The sequence below is a fragment of the Asterias amurensis genome, chromosome 1, assembly GCF_032118995.1.
Source record: "Asterias amurensis chromosome 1, ASM3211899v1".
In the NCBI taxonomy this organism is placed as follows: Eukaryota; Metazoa; Echinodermata; class Asteroidea; order Forcipulatida; family Asteriidae; genus Asterias; species Asterias amurensis.
In genome coordinates, this window is record NC_092648.1 from 36,957,408 (window position 1) to 36,979,643 (window position 22,236).

The following is a 22,236-nucleotide window of genomic DNA, read 5'->3' on the forward strand; positions in this document are numbered from 1 at the left end:
TTACACTAAGATGTGCTGCCTCTTAAAGCCATTGGACCCTTTCGGTACAGTAAAAAAAAAAAAAGTTTACAGATTTACAAATAATTTACAGGGTTTATAGAAGGTAATGGTGAAAGACTTCTCTTGAAATATTAGTCCATGAAATGCTTTACTTTTTGAGAAAACAGTAAAACAATATAAATTCTCGTTAACGAGAATTACGGATTTGTTATAAACACATGTCATGACACGGCGAAACGCGCGAAAACAGGAGTGGGTTTTCCCGTTATTTTCTCCCGACTCCGATGTCCGATTGAGCCTAAATTTCCACAGGATTGTTATTTTATATATAAGTTGTGATACACGAAGTGTGGGACTTGGACAATACTGTTTACCGAAAGTGTATAATGGCTTTAAGTTTATCATGTACAATGCACAGCTAATAGAAGAAACCAATGTCAGATAAGACTTAAGGTTGAGCATGGTGGAAAGTACCGAGTGAGTAAGGTTTGCTGTTGTAGTGGACACTGACCGAAACATTGAGCAAGGGTACAAACCGACTCTTCCCAGAGCCACTACTACACATGAAAGAGATTTTTACATGGTGTCACTGCGAACCTGACTAACTTAAACCAATGTTACTTACTGTTTCTTGCCTTGCAATTGTAACAAAGCAGTGAGCTACACCGTTGTAGCGTTTAGTGGCCAGCGTCTGTGCCTGTAGTCTAACCTGTAACAAATAAAGGAAAACAACTGTAAATTAGTGGTGTTTACTAAGTTGAAAAGCTGAGCTTAGAAAGAGGTTAAAGTACAGTTGTAGCATTTAGTGGCTAGCATCTGTGCCTGTACTGTAACCTGAAATGAATAAAGTAAAACAAATGTAAATCAGTGGTGTTTTAATTAATAGAACTAAGAAAAGCAGTTCAAGTTAAAGATCTTTTTAATATTAAAAAAATAATTTTTTAAATCCTTTCCACAAAATTGCGTAAATAATATTTTTAGTTTCAATCAAGTCTAACAATAAAGGAACATGTTGCCTTGGATAGGTCGAGTTGGTCTTTGAAAAGTGATTTGTAACCGTTTTATATAAAATGCATATGGGTAGAAAGATGTTTAAAAAGTAGAATACAATGATCCACACACATCTGCCTCGAAATTGCGTAGTTTTCCTTTTACTTTGAGAACTAACACAGTCGGTCATTTAAGGGAGTCAAAAATTTGACTCCCATAAATGGCCGACCGTGTTTGTCGACGAGGTAAAAGGAAAACCACGTAATTTCGAGTGATACTTGTGTGGATCACTTTATTCTACTTTTAAAATAATCTTTCTGATCATATGCATTCTATAACAAACGGTTAAAATACACTTGTCAAAGACCAACTCGACCGATCCAAGGCAACGTGTTCCTTTAAGTTACTTCATAACAAATTCAAAAACTTTAATTGTTCAAAGTTTACAAATCTCAATGGGAAAAACAGTTAAGCATTAATTAATATGATGTACAATGTAATGCTGACATAGTTAGCCCAAGCTTAACAAGGTCTGGGTAATTAAAGTCTTAACAACATTTTAAAATAACGATGGACATTTTATACAAGTGCTTACCAGAGTGAGGTTACCAACCAAACTGAGATGTCACTTATACAATTTGCGACTGGTACCCTGCTTTTGTTTTTAGCAAAAAAATGTCAGCAATATTTTGTGCAATTAAGCAGCTCTATGAAATAAGGCCCAGACATTGGGCAATGTTTCTTTCTTAAAACCATTTTAGCTCCCTGAGGAGTATGCAGCATCAATGCTGGTAAGAGTGTACTGATAAATCACAAGACACTGGACACCTTCAGTAATTGTCAAAGACCAGCCTTCTCACTTGGTGTATCTCAAGATATGTACAAAATAACAAACCTGTGAAAATTTGAACTCAATTGGTCGTCAAAGTTGCAAGATAATAATGGAAGGATAAACACCCGAATTCTCAAAATCAAATTCAAACATTTTTGAAATATATCTTGAAAACTACGTTACTTCAGAGGGAGCCGTTGCTCACAGTGTTTTATACTATCAACATCTCTCCATTGCTTGTTACCAAGTAAGTTTTTTATGCTAACAATTATTTTGAGTAATTACCAATAGTGCCTACTGCCTTCAAGTTACCATAAGTTTTACAGCATGGTTGTGGAAAGTTGACAGGGAGGTCATTTTACTATTGTCCCCATTGGATTTAATTTTGTCATTCTTCGGAAAAGTCACGGTGTTTCAACCAAAATAAGGCCAATGGAAACACGGCTTAAGATTTTAAGCATAAAATGAAGATGCACCTGGGGGGGGGGGCATATACCCCAAACCCAGTACCAAATGTATATTCATGGTAAAACAACAAAAGCAACTGGTGATTAACTACTTCAATTGACTTCTAGGGTACCTACATGCATGGAGATTGCATGTTGCAGGCTTACCATTAGTAGAGGGGTATATTTATATCCCAATTCATTCAGCTTTAACCCCTACCTCTGCCTAGGGTAGGGTCATGAATAGAGATTAACATTGAATAGTGCATTGATGAAATTCTAAACCCCAGCTACACCCTTAGTACATGACACTCCACAAACAGAAGGTTGTGTATCAACAAATTCCTCCTTGTACAAATGAACACCCATGAGGACTGAATGGTAGCAAAAGATTTTACTTTCCGATCTTTTGGTTCAACTTTTTTTAGAGAGACGAAACAGAATTTGAGCATAATCTCTGTTGGGTTTTCAAAGTAGAGTTGTTTGTTGGGTACAAATGGTAGAATTGTGGGTGTGATTGAAGTTGTAGTAGAAAAATTCCTGGAGAGTGGGCAGCAGTCTCCATTCGGTGTTATGACAAAACAAACTAAACCTTGAGGGAGTTACAATGATGTATGAATGGAATTCTTGTGACTTGGGCACAAGTTGGGCACAAGCTAATACTTGCAAGAAATTCAAAGAAAGATCTTTCAAGAAAATCCTAAAAACAGCAAAAGAAATCCGGTAGTAAATGAATTTAATTGTTCCAAGTGTAACATCCCCCCCCCCAATCCAAACAAAAGTTCAATCTAAAATACTGCAATTAGTGAGAACATTCTACAAATCTTATTTGATTGGCTTTTTATTCTTCTTCTTTTTGCAGAGTGATTTGAGAGCGAAGGATCCCGCTTAAATCCAATCTCTGGATACAGAGTTACTTCATTAGTTCTTTATTACTCATAAATGTTTGAATGTTAGATTCATTATATTCAAAATAGACAGATATGTTTGGCAGGGTGCCATCTTAATGTAACAAACAACCTTCAGGTTCAAGAAACTTCCATTTTGCGCAAATATAGAAGGGGGTCCTCTCCCCCAAACCATCATTCATTCCTGACAAGAATAATCGAACAAACAGATGTGCTTCTAATCTTGCTAGTTCCTAGGATATAAAATCAAGTCTCTGCTTACCATAAATTCTGCCCTTACAGTGCCCTAGAAAGTCTGTGATTCAATTGGCAGTAAGCGCAGAATATAACGGTAAGCAGAGCCAAAAAACTGGGCCCAGGTTCCACTTTTAGATCATTGCTAAGCACCCAAAGCTCTTAACCACAAACACCCACCTTAGATTGGGGCCATTTGTTGACGAAACCATGGGAGAGGCCTTTTAAATCCATCACAATCAGTGTTGTTGAAATTTAACCAGTGTAGTGATCACTTTGTAACATGAATTTAAGGGAATCAATGTGTGGTGAAGAGGTTTTCAACTAGTGGTTAAATCCCTACAAGGCCTGGTTCTTGATAATTTTACCGAGACAAAGTCGAGGTAAATTATCAAGAACCAGGCCTCGGCGGATTTAAACCACTAGTTGAAAACCGATTCAACACACTTTGATTCCCATTCATAAATACCTTTTTCGGTCAAAAACATCAACACTTTTTAGTCAAAAAGTTAAATAAATGCAAAAATTATAATTGTTCAATGATTTCTTTCAACACAACACCCCTCCAGCTACGAAATGGTAAAGCCCTGCGCCGCCCTCGGGTAAACAACTCCTTATAAGGGAATGCTGTGCGCGTCGCACGTTTTGCGTGATGTGGCACAACTGTTTCAGCCTTTGCTCTCGACCAATAGGAATGAAGAAACTGTCTTATAAGAACAGGTGCAAGCTCGCATGTCACGCCTGTGTTTCAACACTTTTTACTGGTCATAAACAAAGGTTTATACACACCCACGTGACACGCTCTCCACCAATAGGAATAGCGAAACTGTCTGAGTTATTAATGAATACAGTATTTAAAAGTTTACCGTGAAACCTAATACGAGTTCAGCTTTAGGTTGTATTCATACAGTGCATTATTTAGGGTCGTTTATTTTATTTCGTACAACGTCCAACAGTGCAAGCACCAATTATAGGATAGATACAAACAAATTAATTTGGAAATTTAAACACACAAAAAGATTTTTGTAAACGAACGTGGGATACCTAAGGGAAGGTGTAAACAAATTCAGTTTGTCCGATTTGATGGGATAATTTCCATGTTTTTCCATTTAAATGCAGAAAGTTTATATTTTGCTTACACTCAATTGTGTCCTCAAATTACATCTCTGTACATTATTTTCTGTGATAAATGTTGTAACAATAATAAACAGACTGAACAAACATTTTCATTAGTGTGTCAATTGCACAGTTATGATGCAGACTTTTTTTTTTTTTTAAGGGCCCAAGCTTGGGCTTGTTTTTTTCACGAAAAAAGATAAAAGGAAACTTGGCCAAAAGTGCCCCATAGAAAAAAGGTGCCCCCTTGTGCCCCTCTAAAATGTTGCCCTACCCCTAATGTCTCGTAGATGACTCCATTCTGATATTTGCTTTGCAAGTAAATTTATCGACCTGGCCCTGTTTCGTGGAGAGTTTCAAAATAACCCTGTCAACACGGTCGTCTTAACAGTGGCCCCAAAACCATTTGGACCCCTGCAAACTTAAGCTCAAAGCATGGGAGATTTGGAGTCATTTGTTTTTTCAGCTTCAAGTGAAAGGTGCCACTGTCCCTCGAAACTTATTTTTCCTTTTTACTGGGCAAAATGCCTTGAGGATTTTCAAGCTATTAGTGATTTTTTTTTTCATTTAGCTCTTGTGAACTCTTCACCTATGATTTTCTTTGTCCATCATCGAATTTACAGCCAGGGAATGTTTGTCCTTTATTTGTTTTGTGGGGTTTGGGGTGTTTCGAGATTTCAGCTGTACGGACACAGATTTCAAGACAACAAAATTTGAAGAAGTTATCAAACATTGTCTGTATGGATGTGGAATTGTAGAAACTGGTTTAAAGTGGATACATCAACATCAATTTGGCAAAATGACTCTAGAATGCTTACCTGACTTATAGGTATGTGTTTAAATCATAATGAGGCATAATTAAGACATAACTTTTATCTTTACCAGTTTCAAACAATTTTATCAAAAATAATCAAGCATAAAGGATTGAGGCAGCAGGGATCCTACATAAACTCATATTGGTTGATTTTAGAGGATTGCGGCAGTTGGGTTCCTGCATTAACTCATATCAGTGAGTTGATTTTGAAGGATTGAAGCAGTAGGCATCCCACATGTACATAAACTGATATCAGTTGATTTTGAAAGATTTGAGGCAGTTGTCTGTTATTCTTTTCAAGGGATTAGGGTTTGTTCTTTTTAACAGTCTCGTGATGGAGTTGGTTCCTTCCCATTCTAAAGACACCGGATGCAACTCTACCTAGCATTGTATGTTAATTTGGACAATCCACCAGTCTAGCCTATGGGCATTTCTTAAGTGTTAATGGAAAGGAAAGGCGTTTTTTCTTTCATTTCAGCATTTCGAAAGGTTAAGAGTTTGCGATGTGGTTTATTGAGGGAGAACCTCACATAAGTCCAAGGTTCAGATTGTATGCTGATTTAGATCTTCGAAACGTAAAGCAAAATATCAATAACAGGAAATATGATGATATGACCAGGGCTGGCATGAATTTTAGAAACTTAAACTCTACAGTTCCAAGGAGTAACATTTCAAAAGATTGTGCTGTGGTTTTCTTAACTCTTTGCAAAAGTTCTGCATGTATTGTGATGTAGATGCTTGAAACCAAAAGCAAGACATCAAAAATAGGAAAAAGGCCGATATGACCAGAGCTGGCATGAATTTTAGAAACTTAAACTCTACAGTTCCAAGGAGTAACATTTCAAAAGATTGTGCTGTGGTTTTCTTAACTCTTTGCAAAAGTTCCGCATGTATTGTGATGTAGATGCTTGAAACCAAAAGCAAGACATCAAAAATAGGAAATAGGACGATATGACCAGAGCTGGCATGAATTTTAGAAACTTAAACTCTACAGTTCCAAGGAGTAACATTTCAAAAGATTGTGCTGTGGTTTTCTTAACTCTTTGCAAAAGTTCTGCATGTATTGTGATGTAGATGCTTGAAACCAAAAGCAAGACATCAAAAATAGGAAATAGGACGATATGACCAGAGCTGGCATGAATTTTAGAAACTTAAACTCTACAGTTCCAAGGAGTAACATTTCAAAAGATTGTGCTGTGGTTTTCTTAACTCTTTGCAAAAGTTCTGCATGTATTGTGATGTAGATGCTTGAAACCAAAAGCAAGACACCAAAAATAGGAAATATGATGAAATATGCACGACAGGAATGAATTTTGCAAGATTAAACTCTCAGGTTCAGTAGATATGTTTCAGTGAACTTACAGAAAAAGCAAATTGTTGGAAATGATGCTTGACAAATAAGTAAAGGAGAAGCAAATATGCAAGGATTGCAAAAGCTCAGAGAGATTCAGTGATTGAGTTCATTAGAATATGGGCTTCTTGGGGAACTACGAAAAGTCAAATTGTGGGGCAGGCCTGTTATTACACGGGAAGCCATAATCAAACTTGTTTAAATATGCTGAGGATAAAATTAAACCGTTTGTAAAAAAAAGGTTTTGTATCATTACAGTAAGCTTTTCAAAAAGATATAAAGAATTTTTTCAACTCAGAAATGAATGCCTCGATCATTAAGGTTTATTGTTCATAAAATCAGAAGAAGTAATTTTTTAAACAATTGAATGCATTTCAATAGAATGTTGTTCGTGCTATATTAAAACTTTTAAGTTTAATTTAAATAGGTATGCTCATATCCAGCTCTCATCTTCTCTATACAGCGCTGTCATGCACTCCAAGTTTCAAAAGCATAACAAAAACGTTTTTATTCTGTGTGTCCAGATGAGTCGTCTTCATCAAAATGTTGTCAGAATAAAAACCTCATGGCTGACTTGAAGATTTCTATGTTTCTTTTAAATAAAATGCTGCTTTGGCTGTGTGTGTGAGTGCGTATGTAGGCGTGAATGGGAGTTGTAATACAAAGGAAACCTTTTGTTAAGAGCCATTCAGCCATGGTATATCAGAAGTATTTACTCCAAAGCATATTTTGCAGTAAAAGAATAGGTTTATTCATACAGAATTCAGAAGATGCTTTTACTGAATGCTTCTACTTGGAAGTTCATGCTTTTACTTTTTGCTAGTACTTGTCAGTAAATACTACTTTTTATTCATACGACCCATTATGTTGACAAAGATATTCAAAGCAAAGAGCAATGTATCTTATACCATACAGTGCTTGAAAAATGTGCGATTAAAAGAATCTCGTAGTGGAGTAGCAGTTAAAAACGTTACTTTACTAGTTTTGGCTTTCTCGTGGAAATACCTGCACAAAAGTTCTTATTGTATGGTGGCTTAGTTGCACTTATTTGTGTTTGGTTCATAAATGTTTATCCCTCAAAAAAAGTCAGCACCCCAAAGCATTTCAAAACCAATGCAATGAGACTTTCAAAGAAAACTGATCAAAAAAGTACAAAGGTCATATGTTCAGTGTTCGCTCGCCTGAAAAGGTTTATTATGAATATACCCTAAGGCCGCTGGTTGCATCTATAAATAGCAAACCCCAACAGTTTTTGAAACTGCACAACTTGCTCAACTTGCACAAATTGCAGGCTGATGTGCCAAGAAATGTATATAAAACTTACTGGTAGGGCCTTAGCTTTTGATCCAAACTGGACCTTCATCAAAGGCATTACTTGAGACCAAATCCACAAAAATCCTAAAATAAAACCATTTAAAACCCTTCAGATTGCATAGTAGAGCTTTGTAAACCAACCAGAAACATCAAGAAAACTAATAATTTTGAGAAGCTCATTTGGATTTAGAGTGCTTCAGCAAAACTTGCATACTTGGGGTCCAGACTGCCCCCCTTGCATGCCTTGGTTAAGAAGAGAATCTTTGAGACAAGCCATGAGAATTGATCAGAAGGCCTAAGGTTACTGCCTTCTAAAAACCACCTGTTTGAAAATGTCAATAGTGTTGTCCCTTGAGGGGGGGATCGTTTACAGTGTATATCAACATAAATGTCCTCTGCCATTTAAAAACGCATGTTGGTTTACAAGATTAATTACCACCCAGTCTTATTAGGTCATTAATGAAACAAAAAATCACTGACTTTAAATCTTCAACAAACCTGTAAAAAACTTCATAAATTTTATTGACAAAGAAACCCTCTTCTGTTTCGTTTAGAGATGTTTACGTACATTCCTATGAGGGCTAATTTTGATAGCTGCAATTTAAATAATCAAAAGTGATTTGGAGAGGTGGGATCTTGAAATGATTTTTCCTTGATTTTGACAGCATTTGTAATAGTCATTATTACAGGTATGAACTTAATAATCAGTGAGCTTTCAAGTTTGAACTAACCATCCCGTTTTTTCCAAAATGGTTGACTAGTACCTTTAAGTACAAAAACATTTAATGATTGGCTCGCCTGTACTTCTTTACGAAACTTCTCAACATCATGCTATTCATGATTGACAGGTATCTTTGTACAGAAATGGAAACCCTGCTGTTTTATTTCCGCAAGGAATATTAAATTTTGATTGGTCTTTGAATTAAATGGCACGTTTTTACAAACAGTTTTTCAGAGACATGCTACGAAAAATAACACAAACTTCACTGCTTTCTCCAAACTTTGAAATGGCCACGAAAAAATACGACAAGTTTCGCTGCTTCCTCAAAACTTTGATTGGCTCTTTTGCTCTTCTCGGTTTGTAATCCTAACAGATAAAAACAATCTTGAGAACCTTTAGTGGAATACAAGATGGCCTTTAAAGGTTAAGAAAACACTTCTTGAACACTGTCATACCAAACAGAAAAAGGCAAGTATTGGCTTCTGGAAGAGTATTGTCAAAAAAAATTCAAACTATGTACATTGGTGGGTTTTGGTGACAACTTAATGGTAAAGTTGTCACTAAAATCAAAACCCATAATTTGGAAGAAAACGCAGCCAGTTTAAATAAATATTTTAGTTGTTTGTTTTGTACATTTCCAGCATCACGACCAATAATAATCAAACCTACATACCATGTAGGCGAAAATATTAGGCATACTTGAAAAAACACCAGTAAAGTAGGTAGATCATTTCCACTCTACCAATTTGTGACCATGATATTGTGGTGTGAACTCAAAGCACAGTTGGTTGTCTGATTTGTCAAAAGGGCATTTTTTTTTAATATATTGTGTTCTTAACCTTACTTAAGCACGATGATACTATTTGCTCGAGCATGTTAACTTATTTCAAGTGAAAGAAATAACTTGGTTGAAATCTAACAAGATTGTAAGAGAAGAAATCGAGCGGAAAACGCAAAAACTGCACGTGGAATTTGAGCATGGGAGATACACAGCAAGGAAGGTGGTTGTTGGTGTTAAATCTACCAAGGAAATCACAACTTAAATGATTTGGGAATCTATTTTACAAGCTTCTCTATTCAAATGAAGATCAGTCTCGTGATATGACCAGAGCAATCTAGTCTAAATATTCAGACCTATTAAGAACTCACTCCATAGCAGTGAAGTTCGTAACGAGAAGTCACCTTGATTCATTAAGCGATAGTAGTAGTCCTGGCAGATTTCATGCCTTCAAACAAGTAGCGGTTATAAAGCAGGACAGTTCTTTTCAGAACTGAGAAGTCTTTCGAATGAAAAAAAACTACTCCACGGTAGTAAAGAAGTCTCCCGAAATCAGTAGAATATTTCAAAGAGCATAGTCTACCAAGCAAGGTGTTACCACAATTCAAATATACAAGATCATCTTTACCATTCAACCACTGAGCTTCCCCAGTGAACACAAGATCTTTTTCAGAATGATTCCTAATTGTCATGTAACAGCTGAACTTTCAAAGAAAATTATATAGTTTGTTTGATAAGTCTAAACCAAGACTTTAGCCGAGAGACAATTTGAAAAATAGGTAAGCAGAATCTGGAGAACAAATTGCTTGCAGTAATTTAACAGTCAGAAATAAGTTAACACAGGGGCCAGATGTTTGAAAAAAAACACCTAAATAAGCTGTAAATTGAAAATCAAACACAAGTTCAGACCGACAAAAAAAAAACCAGGGCATTCAAATTGCGACTTACTGTACTTTGAGATTAATGATAACAATAGAGTGTCAAAATTCACATAAGAATGTATGTCCACAAGCCATCCAGAAATAGCCTACTGGCTAAAACACAATAGTCTTAACAATACCTTGACTGTATCGAACGGTTGCCCAACAAGTACACCAGCCGCACCTAAGGAAAACAGAAAAAAAGAAGAATATAAAAGAGAATAAGTTCAAGTTTGTCAGTCAAGTTTAAAGTGAACCTTGTTCTGAACAGCTGTATTGATTGAGGCTTGCAGGGGCACCTGTGTAATAGTACACCAAGTCAACAAACTGTACTTTTACTGGACAACCCACAGCGCTACACAGAATACACCATCAATGTACTGAAGGTATTCAACTGGAATTTCTTCAACTAAAGCCACTTTTTCAGACACCTCGTGTCACAAATCAAAGAAAACATTCCTGGGTTGAACAGCTGATGTGGGGAAACTCTCAACAATCTACTATGGTGGGGTGGGTTGTTGCTTTGTGATTCGATGCAGTTTCAGTTTGTAATTACAAAGCTCCACAATCATGCAATACGTATATTGTACAAATCATTGTATTTATAGTGACCAATAAATAATGTACATGTACAGCACATGTACATGCACTATGGGCCCTTTTCAAAACCACGGCATCGGCTTTGGATTTGACTTGCGGCTCCGTTCTCTCGTCTGAAGCCCTGAGCACGTATACACAAAGCGTTTTCGCATATATGCGCATATGCTAGCCTGCATTGTGACAACGTCTGGTATTCTGTGTACAGGCATGCAACTGCCCGTTGAAAAAAAAGAGGAAAATTTTCAAAGGCACAACGCAAGTGCGGAGCGAGGCAGCCGAAACGCCACGGGACATGATACCCACAATGATACCCTAGAAAATGTTGAGGTTTATCATGCTCTTAGGTGCATTTTTAGCATGTACTAGGCTTATTTTACATGATTGTAGCTGTACACTGTTAATGCCAGGCATATATTAGGAAACGCGGAAGAGTTGCATGCCTGTGTGTAGTACACATTATAGAGATTTGGTCCTTTCTTTATGGTACACACATTCTCTTAGTTCTGTACATTTGTGTGCTACCTTACAACACCAATGCATTTGAATGGTTCAACATTTTCAGTCAACTTGCTCAAAAGCAAATACCAAGGTAAGAAGGTTTGTACGTTATTACTGACCTCTGGCACAAACAGCACCCACGCCAAGTCTTGCAAGTTTGGGACCCAACCCATTAAGCGGGTAAATGCTGCGTTAATTAAAATTCGCATACAAAATTATACAACTGTAACAAAAAGGGACACCGACTCCAAAAATGGCACAACCCAAAATTATTGTGACGATGACGCCATGTGAATTGAGTAAATCAGGTCCACCCTCCTAAAATTTAATGCCACCCTAAATATGAATTGGTTGCCTGCCAAAATAATTGACCACCCTGCCTACAATTTGACAAATAGCGGATGGAAGCGGGTGGAGGGGGTGGAGGGGAGGGAGGGGGTTCCTGAACAGAACACCCCCTTGCAATAGTCATGTCCATCAGCATTAGGATTGACAGACATCACAATCTCCAATGACGTCATACCAACGGGTACATGTCCAATTATATAAACGACAAACCACCCTCTGGAGAACGCTGAGTACAATGTCTATGGCAAATTTTGGCTTTAATACAATATTGAGATACCGATATGACTATTTCATGTTTTTATCATCTCTGTCTTGATCCTTGTGTGCATCAGCAATAATGAATACAGAGTCCTGTAACACTTACAAGGGATCAGACTATTTACCTTCCAGACTCACTTTGATTACATTGATTTGAATTCAGGAAAAACAAAATGATTTCAATACGATAAGGACCTTGATGACGTTGGTGAATACATAACGCCGGAAAATGTCAGCAAAATAATCTCTTGAGTAGTGTGTCGTTCTGAGTAGAACTAGTGGGTTGACTTGACATTTGAAAAGTATTATTCATCTTATCCTTAGAACACCCTCGACTCAGGTTAAACTCTAAGTGGGGCCTAAGGAGCAAGATTTCAGCCCGTATTTGGGAAAAGAAGTGCACAGATTTGCTGTAAACTGATTTAAAAAGAGGGGCCACAAACCAATGAGAATTTTTAAAAAGGGCATATTTCTTTTAAGGGGAAGGTATACGTTTGGTAATCAATCTAAACAGCTTTTGAAAGTAGTACTATCCATTTTGAGAAACAATTTACTTTTAGATAGTGCGGTTACATAAAAATATCAGTTTTCATGCCCCAAAATATGAATCTGAGAAGCAGTATAGTCAGTTACAATTCAGTCTTGAAGTTGTAGGGACAAACAAATTTTAATTTCAAAGTACATGTAAAAGATTGCGCCTTCAAAAAAAGAATGAGGATGGGACTATTTAACTGATGATTTTTTTTTTAACGACAAGGTGAGCTCTGTGCTTATGACCAGAAACTAATTAATGATTATGCCTGAAAATAATGTTCCAAAAGTGCAGGTGTTGAGTCAGACAACATTTGTCATCACACAATTCAGAGGTATTTAAATGCCTTCTCAGACATGCAACCCTTTGATAAATTCAAATGCTTGCGATACAATCTTGCGATACAATCTTGCGAAACAATCTTGCGATACACTCTTGCGATACACTCTTGCGATACACTCTTGCGATACACTCTTGCGATACACTCTTGCGATACACTCTTGCGATACACTCTTGCGATACACTCTTGCAATACAATCTTGCGATACAATCTTGCGATACAATCTTGCGATACTATCTACAGCTTACCTCCTACACATCCAGCTATAAAATCTGATGCCATTATCCAGCTTGATGATAACCCATTCTGCTTCTCCTCAGGAACAATGACATCTTCAGGTGTTGGCCTGTCTACAGCAGCAGCCACCCCAGTGGGGGTCGGCAAGGCTAAAGCACCCACTGCTCCTTTGCTTGGTGGAGCATCCATCGTGTGACCCTCGTCCAGAGTTGTCTTCTGTAACTGGGCCATGAACCCAGTGGGTAACACCCAGTGGGTAGAGGAGGCTCAAGTTGTAGACACACCTATGTGGCCGTTAGCTATCTGCTTTGTTGGCCACAAAACGTCTTCATGACTCCTGGGATGTACCTTAGTCTGATGAGGCTTGGGCCTCCTCTTAATTGAAAGTTTAGGAAAGATGCAAAGCTTTCACGTGTTGTCATAGTGATGCAGATAAATTGTTTCTGAAAGGAAAAGAATAAGGGAAGAATGAAAGACGGATCACAAGTATAACTCTAAAACCACTGGACCACTGGTAGGAATCAAGCAATTTAAACTTTGTAAGATGGCCCAAAACTAAACTGCGCCAATAAAGTATCTAAACACTTACAAATGGTCAGATATATCGGAACCTGAAATAGTATGCCAAAAAATAATTATTCATTTCTATTCACCGTTAATTTCTGCACACTTTGACACATCTTGTGTTGCGCTACGATGTTGTTTAGTGGATTTATGGACACTTGAGTGGCTTAAGGTCGAATTTCAAAAGTTGCAAAAGCCCCCATTCAAGCTAAATCGTTGTATTGTGACGAGTAAGATCAGCGTTTCTTTTGCCCGCCCTTAATAAATGATTTGTTTGTCGCGTTTTGGATAAATCGGTTGCGATGAACATCAGCAATAATTGTCAGTAACCAAGCAAAGGGGTCAAAGATGGGAGGTATACAACAAAATGGGTTAAGAGCCAGAATCCCTGATTATGGTTAGACAGGGAAAGGTGTTTCAAGATAACAGGAAAGATGGCTCAACTGACCAAACAGGAAAGAGGACGGATCGTTGGTTTGATTGAAGCCGGTATGTCGATTCGAGCTGCAGCTCATCAAGTTGGAACGTCACCAGCGACGGTCAGTAAAATGGTGGAATGGCTACCAAGCTCAGGGAAATGTGGACAACCTGCCAAGGAGTGGCCGCCCGAGTGTGACTTCTGCAGCAGAAGAAAGTGAACAAGTCCATCAAGCCTGACACCACTCTCGAGGGATTGCGACGCATCCTGATCAGGAAATGGCAGGGGATTGACCAGGGACAGATCAGATGTCTCGTTTGGAGTATGAGAAGACGACTCCTTGCCGTTAACAGTGATGGAGGACACACCAAGTATTGAGGACAGGATATCAGCAGTTTTAGAGTTAAAGATACGGCCATAAATTTCATGGTCAAGTAAACGAAACGAGTTTGTGTCTTTTGTCTTGATTTTGTCTGTGTGTGAGGCTTGTGTGAGTTCCCTTCTGGAATTGGGGTGAATAGGGGCTTTTGCAACTTTTGAAATTCGACCTTAAGCCACTCAAGTGCCCATAAATCCACCCAACAACATCGTAGCGCAACATAAGATGTGTCAAAATGTGCAGAAATTAACGGTGAATAGAAATGAATAATTATTCTTTGGCATACTAATTCAGGTTCCGATAAATCTGACTATTTGTAAGTGTTTAGATACTTTATTGGCGCAGTTTATTTAAGTCATGCAGTCTAGTGATCACTAAAACACATATTTTCAAAAAGCTACTTATATTACACTGTGGCATCTAGTCTTAACTGATTTATGTAGGCTGGCAAAGCACCATTAGATGGGTGTTCTCTGCAAAGACAATAAAAATTGGAATACACACAAGAAAGGCATATTTGCATCCGGAAAACATGCAACCACTTGGTTCCACCATGGAGGTAGAAATAGATAGTGTTTCACCAATTTATCAGTTGTGTGCATTTCTGATACAGTGCATTATCAGTAGGCCTAATTATCAGTGCACAGTGGCTGTCGTAAATCAGCCATGCACAATGACATCATATCAACAATCAGAAGATTGTAAAATTTGTAGCATGAAGACCATTTGTCACAAGAAAAAGGGCTTTAGAAAAACACATTAATCTTACTAGAAGATTTAAACAGCAAGGGAATTGGAAGGGATGTATACATGTTGGGCGCGATCGACCAATTGCGCTGATTGATCAATAGCGCCCAACATGTTGACTGCATCCCCCAACCCAAGCACTCCATGCACCAACCAACCCTATATAATACAGTCCTGGGGAGGCCTCGGGCTTTGTCAGCCCCTGGCCTGGTGCACTTTCACACTGTTTCCCTATTATGGGGTTTCAGCTGCATGTTTCAACACCGCCCAAGGGTTTTACCGCTTGCCCCTACTCCAGAGCAGGGTAGTCCCTTGGGTATGACCATTTGCAAGGGTAGATCAGGGGTAAAGCGATCATCATTTGAAAAGATATATGTACATACGTTTACTTTTATTCTATGTTGCAATACAAAGTGTAGTATAATAGGTCATTAGAGTGCTAATGGTCAAAATAATAGTAAATAAAAGTGATAAAAAGGTGAACTTTAAACAAATTGCAACATCTAGGTCCATGAAGAAGCACAGCTTTTGTTCCCCAGCCTATGAACGGACAGACATTTATGTATGTCCGTCTTTTTAACGTTAAAATACAGGACAAAAGGCTGTGTGTAACCCTGGGAAAGAAAGCCAACTCCAGTCATGTATTTTTGATGTCAGTAATAAACCCCATTATGGACTCACTCTACCATCTCCATCTAAATACAACAGTGTGCTAAAAAAGCTACTGGGTAGGAGGAGTACACAGAGGGATATAAATAACTCCCACATTACCCATGGTAAATAATGACCTCTCAAGCTTAATAAAGAAAAAGTACCCACACGATGTTCAGCAAAAATAGCCAAATATTTCTCATTATCTTCCTGACCTTCTATCCAAATGTACACTCCATGAATTATTCATGATCCGTCTGGATTAACCTAATGTCTAAAGGATCTACTTAAACCTTGTCCCTTCGTTCATTGTGTTGCATGGATTGATGACTTTATGGTGATGGAGTAAAGAGAGACAGGTCTTTGAATAGTGCATCAAATTGATAGCTTTTGGAGTCTGGAAATACAATGTGTAAAAGAGCTCTAAAGAAACTACAGTCATGCAATGATACAAATGGCATACATAAATCACTTATTACCGTACATGTATGATGTTTACATAGTAACATGGTCCATCAACAAGCTATGAGATAACAATATGACTTTCACCTGACCTAAATTAGAGCTAGAAAACATGCACTTCTTTGTCAAACTAAATGGAAAGCGCAGCAGGTTGAGAGACGAATGAATGACCTGTCCCAGGGTAGTGCCTTTGCTCCTGTGCAACATTTACCCCTAAGACCAACTAGTGTCTCAAGGATCAATGAGCTTTGCAGCCAAGAGCACCAACAAAGACAACCTTACATCAGCCCTTCACCTACACAATCAACCAATTGAAGGAAAATCCTCCTAAGACCCAGGTACGCCTGTTCCACCCACGGAATCTTGAAGCTGGGAGGAAATCGTCCCTGATTTTGAACTGTGTCCACCTGGAACTTTTTTTGTATACCACGGCGTCAACTGGAACTTTCCCAAGATACCTTGGCTGAGAAGCTGCCCCTCCAAGCTAAAGCACAGCTACCCCCTGGACATGGGCACGACTGGAAAACAGGGAAGTCCCTCAGTAGACAATGTAAGGAGATGGGACGATGCATGACAAACATGAAGAAATGGAGATATACATGTATATACGGACAATGATAACACAGAACCCCAATCTATGCCACACCTTCTACGATGCCCAGCCCTTGAGGAGCAGTGCTCGCTCAACTTTACTACTTCTACGTAAAAAGTTATTCTGATTCGCTGTCACTACGATTACTGACGATTACACCATATGGTTTTCTACTTCGAAATGGTTAACGATGCTACCACGCTGCTTGTACGATAATGGCGTTCCCATGACAACTTTGTCTCGCTTATTGTTGTCCACGACCCAGCTACGCAAATTTGTTACATGTTCAGAATAAGCGTGGGGAGAGCTTGCAGCTTCCCGACCTAGGAGATCTCACCCGATCAAACCACCCTCATAGAGATCCTCCCACGTTTGGCCTACAATTGGTCTGCGTTTGGTCACGCTCTCGGCCACTTTTCCATCGTAGTAAACTGCTCACAAAAAGTAAGGAAACTTTTTTCAATCCAGTATATTTGTCATTATTTAATACTCTCTTTGTATATGATATATATCAATGCAAAGCTGAACTGTTCCTCTTTAAAATGATACCACATTTGCAACGATTACATGTTGCTCAACTTGACCACGCTAATAAGAACGAGACAAAGTCACAAATCAAATGTGCCAAAATTTGCAATTTGTGTTATGGGTGAACAATCAAATTGACACTGTAATTCAAACAAGCAAGACATTACTTACTGATCTTAATCCACTTTATTGAGACAAGAAGTTTGGTATAGAGCAAGACAACTTGGCTGATATTAATACACTTTATTGATACAAGAAGTTCAGTAACGAGTAGATGGTCCCACAGATGTTCCATGGGATTCAGGTCTGGACTGTTAGCGGGGCCAATCCACCCGGTGCACCCCAACATTGTTCAGGTAGTCAGTCACCAGTCGGGCTCGATGGGGCGAGCGTTGTCCTCTTGAAAGATGGCATTTGGTACAAGAGTCTGCAAGTATGGGACTGCATCCGGCTGTAGAATATCGTCTTGCAAATACCCATCAAACAAGGTGTTTTTCATGAGATGAGGGTTAATTGTGTCCGATGAGCTCACTGGTGCAAATCACTGTGTAAACCATTAATGGTTCTGAAAAGCTTGATTATTGAGCATTACCTATTGACCATTCACAGACAACGGTAATTTTGGCACATTTGATTTGTGACTTTGCCTCATTGTTATTCGTGTAGCCAAGTCCAGCAACATGTAATCATTGCAAATGTGGTATCATTTTAAAGAGGAAGAGTTCCGCTTTGCATTGATATATATCATATACAAAACGAGTATTAAATAATAACAAATATACTGGATTGAAAAAAGTTTCCTTACTTTTTGTGAGCAGTTTAGAAGCAACAACTATGTGTGAACGGGGTATAACAGTGGTACCCTGGCCAAATGTTAGTTAAAACACTTGGACAGTAGAAAGAAAATTGTTGTCTACTCACACAAGGTACATTTTGTAGAATCTTACAACCATGCTACAATTTAGCAAGCTCTAGTGTAAGGGAGTTTACATATTGTAAACTGTAAACACATCCGCTTCACCATCCACTGGTTCTCTCCATGCACAAGGTAGCCTGTCAGGCTAATTGCCAATACGTAACTTGCCGACCAATACAAGCAAACGGTTGATTTTGATGTTTTACTTCAGCTTGAATTCACAATGATCATCAAGATAAAACCATTTAGAATGCCTCAGATTGCATAGGGAAGGGCTTTTCAAACCAAAGATACAAAACACCAAGTAAAAGACAATCTTAGGACTTTGTTTCAATTCAGCGTGCTTAGGCCAGAACTTCCAAAATGTAGGTCCAGCATGCCTTACAATTTTTAAAAACCTGTGGAGAACCCAGTTTCTGGATACTATTTATAACAATTGTATGGTGTTTTCACATGGTGTTGTATGATGCCAGGTTGAAGATGGAACGATGTATGATTGAAAGGGAGCTGGTTCGCTTCATCTACCATCAACTCATAGCAACAATAAACTCAATGCTGCACCATTGCACCAATGCATAACTAACAAAGAGAATAAGGACTTGTGGATTGCATAACTTACAAAGGGGTATAGGAAGTTCTTGTGAAAACAACCTTGTTTCTTTCTTTATTGAGAGGAACAGAAAATCACAATAAAGTATTGACCACTTAGACACCATCGTGTGGGCTGATTTTATCATTGATTGTTGGATTTGTTTTTCTCAAGTGTCTGAAACCAACTGAAAGTGATTCAACATGTGGCTGGACGTGCAGACTTAGTATACAATGGAGGAACCTCCAGAAGAACATAAATTCAATCACAAAATGGACAAATTAGCAGGAAAAAAAATCAGTAACGTTTGCATCCATTTTTGATGGAAGTCCAGGCCTGTATGCTTTGTTTCGAAGGCAAGGGCAACAAGGCAACAAGAGCAAAAAGGCATTTTCTCCTTGGTAAAGGAGGAAATTATAAATTTGTAAAGGCACCAAGGCAATGACCATGGAGGCAATCGCCTTTGTTGCCTCCGTGAAGTATCAGGCCGGGAAGTCTAAAAATTTAATCTTTGTTCAACAAAACAATACAAAATGATAAACTATTTTGAGTGCATGAGCCTGCATGTCCATTCACATTGAAAGACCCTGTAGATGGCTTCAGAGGTTTCAGGTACTTTTACCAAACTTCACACCATTGGAAAACTTGCTGATAGTACGACCATTGCAAAAATGGCATGTACACTTCATTGTGTTTCCTTTCTATTGAATACAGTAGGCTCTATATGCCTACGGGCAAACTGTGAGGACAGCGAGGGTGGTGGAATGAGCCAAAGATGACTACTACTGATTGTAACTGTGCTGGCATCCCATGAGATTCAAATGTAAATATATTTCCTACATGTACAATGCATGGATAAGGTAGGCAGTGCACAACCTATCTCCAGTGATGGAACGCCAAGGCCTTTACTGATGTAATACAAATACCACAGGCAGGACCCGATGTATTTACATGAAAATCAAATCATCATGCAAAAAGACTTGACCTCAGCCCGATGGCAAACACTAAATATGTTGTTTATCAATGTCCACTGTACGTATTGACCGTGAAAATAAGATAGCATGTACGTTGCTATCCTAAAAAGATCACTTAAAAATTTTTGAACTATCACATGTAGGGTACATTTTGTAGTACACTAGTTAATTGTTTCATCCATTGTTTCGCAATTTTTTTTCTTCTCCAAATTGTAAATTGCAAATTGTTGATAATATGTTGTATTTCAAATAAAATCGTAATGTTATTGATGCAAGCAATGTTATAAATGGAGCCCTAACATGTACAACTGTAGCTATATGTGCACTTCAGTAAAGGAAAATTAGGATGTACATTACACTTATAGACATCATGTGTGCAATCGCTATTTATATGTTCCCCCCCCCCCCCATGATTCTAATCCATATATTCTGGACAAAACATATTGCAAACTATTTTCACTTTGTTCTAACAATGACAATGAAGCTTCAACAATGCCATTTTAAATTATTGTTCAGGACAACAATAATCTCACTTTATGTTGTACGTAAGTGTAAAAGATTTCAAAGTTCGCCCGCGTTTTTACCATGGACTTTGCACAAATTATACCATTCTGATACTGAAGATCGGTCCCTCATGGTCCCTCTGACTACACATAACACTGAACCTTTGAACCTGGCTTATTGTAGTGTCACCGGTATGAATAATACCCCCCTCTAAAAATATATTGTAGACTTACGTCATTGGTTAAAAATATTCATATATGCAAATCACCCCCAAATCAAATCAGCTTTCACACCGTTGGCGGCGCACTATACTTCGCCGTCATTCATATTCTTGTAGAAGACGCGTAAACAGCTTTCTTTTCCTTCGTCTTCTACTTTACAGGTAAAGATTTTCTATTTTCATATATTATGCTTATAACTTTATTTTCATTTATTTATACAACATGTGACTAGAGTAAATGTATAATAGAGTTACCTTGTACATATTACTGTGATTTATCGTTAGTTTGTAGATAATTATTGTTTGCGAGATGTTTTCCTGTATATTGAGATATGCAGGAAAAGCAACCAAATTCAGTTTAATCTCGTACTCTCGTTGTAAATAATGTTTAAGTAAATATACAACACAGGCGTGATTACTTTAACGTCTGTCCATTTTGTTTATTCGGACTTACGATGTCTCTATCGTCGACTGAGTCACATAATTCAAGATGGCGGCCGCCAGCAAGCTTTTGGCGGGAACCGTGCGCCATCTTGTTTTATTTGTTTTCTGCCTTAAGCAATACCTTTACCTTTTAATTTTATTGATTTGTTTATTCAATCTAAATATATCCTAAATATGCATTAGCCTTTATTAATTAAAAAGTCATTCATATTCTTGTAGAAGACGCGTAAACAGCTTTCTTTTCCTTCGTCTTCTACTTTACAGAATAAACATCGTGATAATAAGAACATGAACACAGCCGTGTCCTCTATCCTTTATTTGGCCTGTTAAATACCGTGGGCCACAGTAGTATGATGCAGTAAATCAAGTCCACAGTCTAAAGTATTGACCACTTAGACACCATCGTGTGGGCTGATTTTATCATTGATTGTTGGATTTGTTTTTCTCAAGTGTCTGAAACCAACTGAAAGTGATTCAACATGTGGCTGGACGTGCAGACTTAGTATACAATGGAGGAACCTCCAGAAGAACATAAATTCAATCACAAAATGGACAAATTAGCAGGAAAAAAAATCAGTAACGTTTGCATCCATTTTTGATGGAAGTCCAGGCCTGTATGCTTTGTTTCGAAGGCAAGGGCAACAAGGCAACAAGAGCAAAAAGGCATTTTCTCCTTGGTAAAGGAGGAAATTATAAATTTGTAAAGGCACCAAGGCAATGACCATGGAGGCAATCGCCTTTGTTGCCTCCGTGATGTTTCAGGCCGGGAAGTCTAAAAATTTAATCTTTGTTCAACAAAACAATACAAAATGATAAACTATTTTGAGTGCATGAGCCTGCATGTCCATTCACATTGAAAGACCCTGTAGATGGCTTCAGAGGTTTCAGGTACTTTTACCAAACTTCACACCATTGGAAAACTTGCTGATAGTACGACCATTGCAAAAATGGCATGTACACTTCATTGTGTTTCCTTTCTATTGAATACAGTAGGCTCTATATGCCTACGGG

General features: G+C 38.1%; 1 protein-coding gene across 2 annotated transcripts in view; it reads right to left on the reverse strand.

Annotated features, from left to right (window-relative positions):
• Positions 1–22,236, reverse strand: part of LOC139938755 (mitochondrial basic amino acids transporter-like) — a 34,493-nt gene that overhangs the window by 6,257 nt on the left and 6,000 nt on the right. For both annotated transcript variants that reach the window (XM_071934377.1, XM_071934385.1), the window contains exons 2-4: positions 13,249–13,680; positions 10,565–10,608; positions 626–709 (exon numbers count right to left, since the gene is read on the reverse strand). In XM_071934377.1, the coding sequence (XP_071790478.1) occupies positions 626–709; positions 10,565–10,608; positions 13,249–13,468 (348 nt within the window). In that variant the 5' untranslated portion in view covers positions 13,469–13,680. The remainder of the gene's footprint in view (positions 1–625; positions 710–10,564; positions 10,609–13,248; positions 13,681–22,236) is intronic.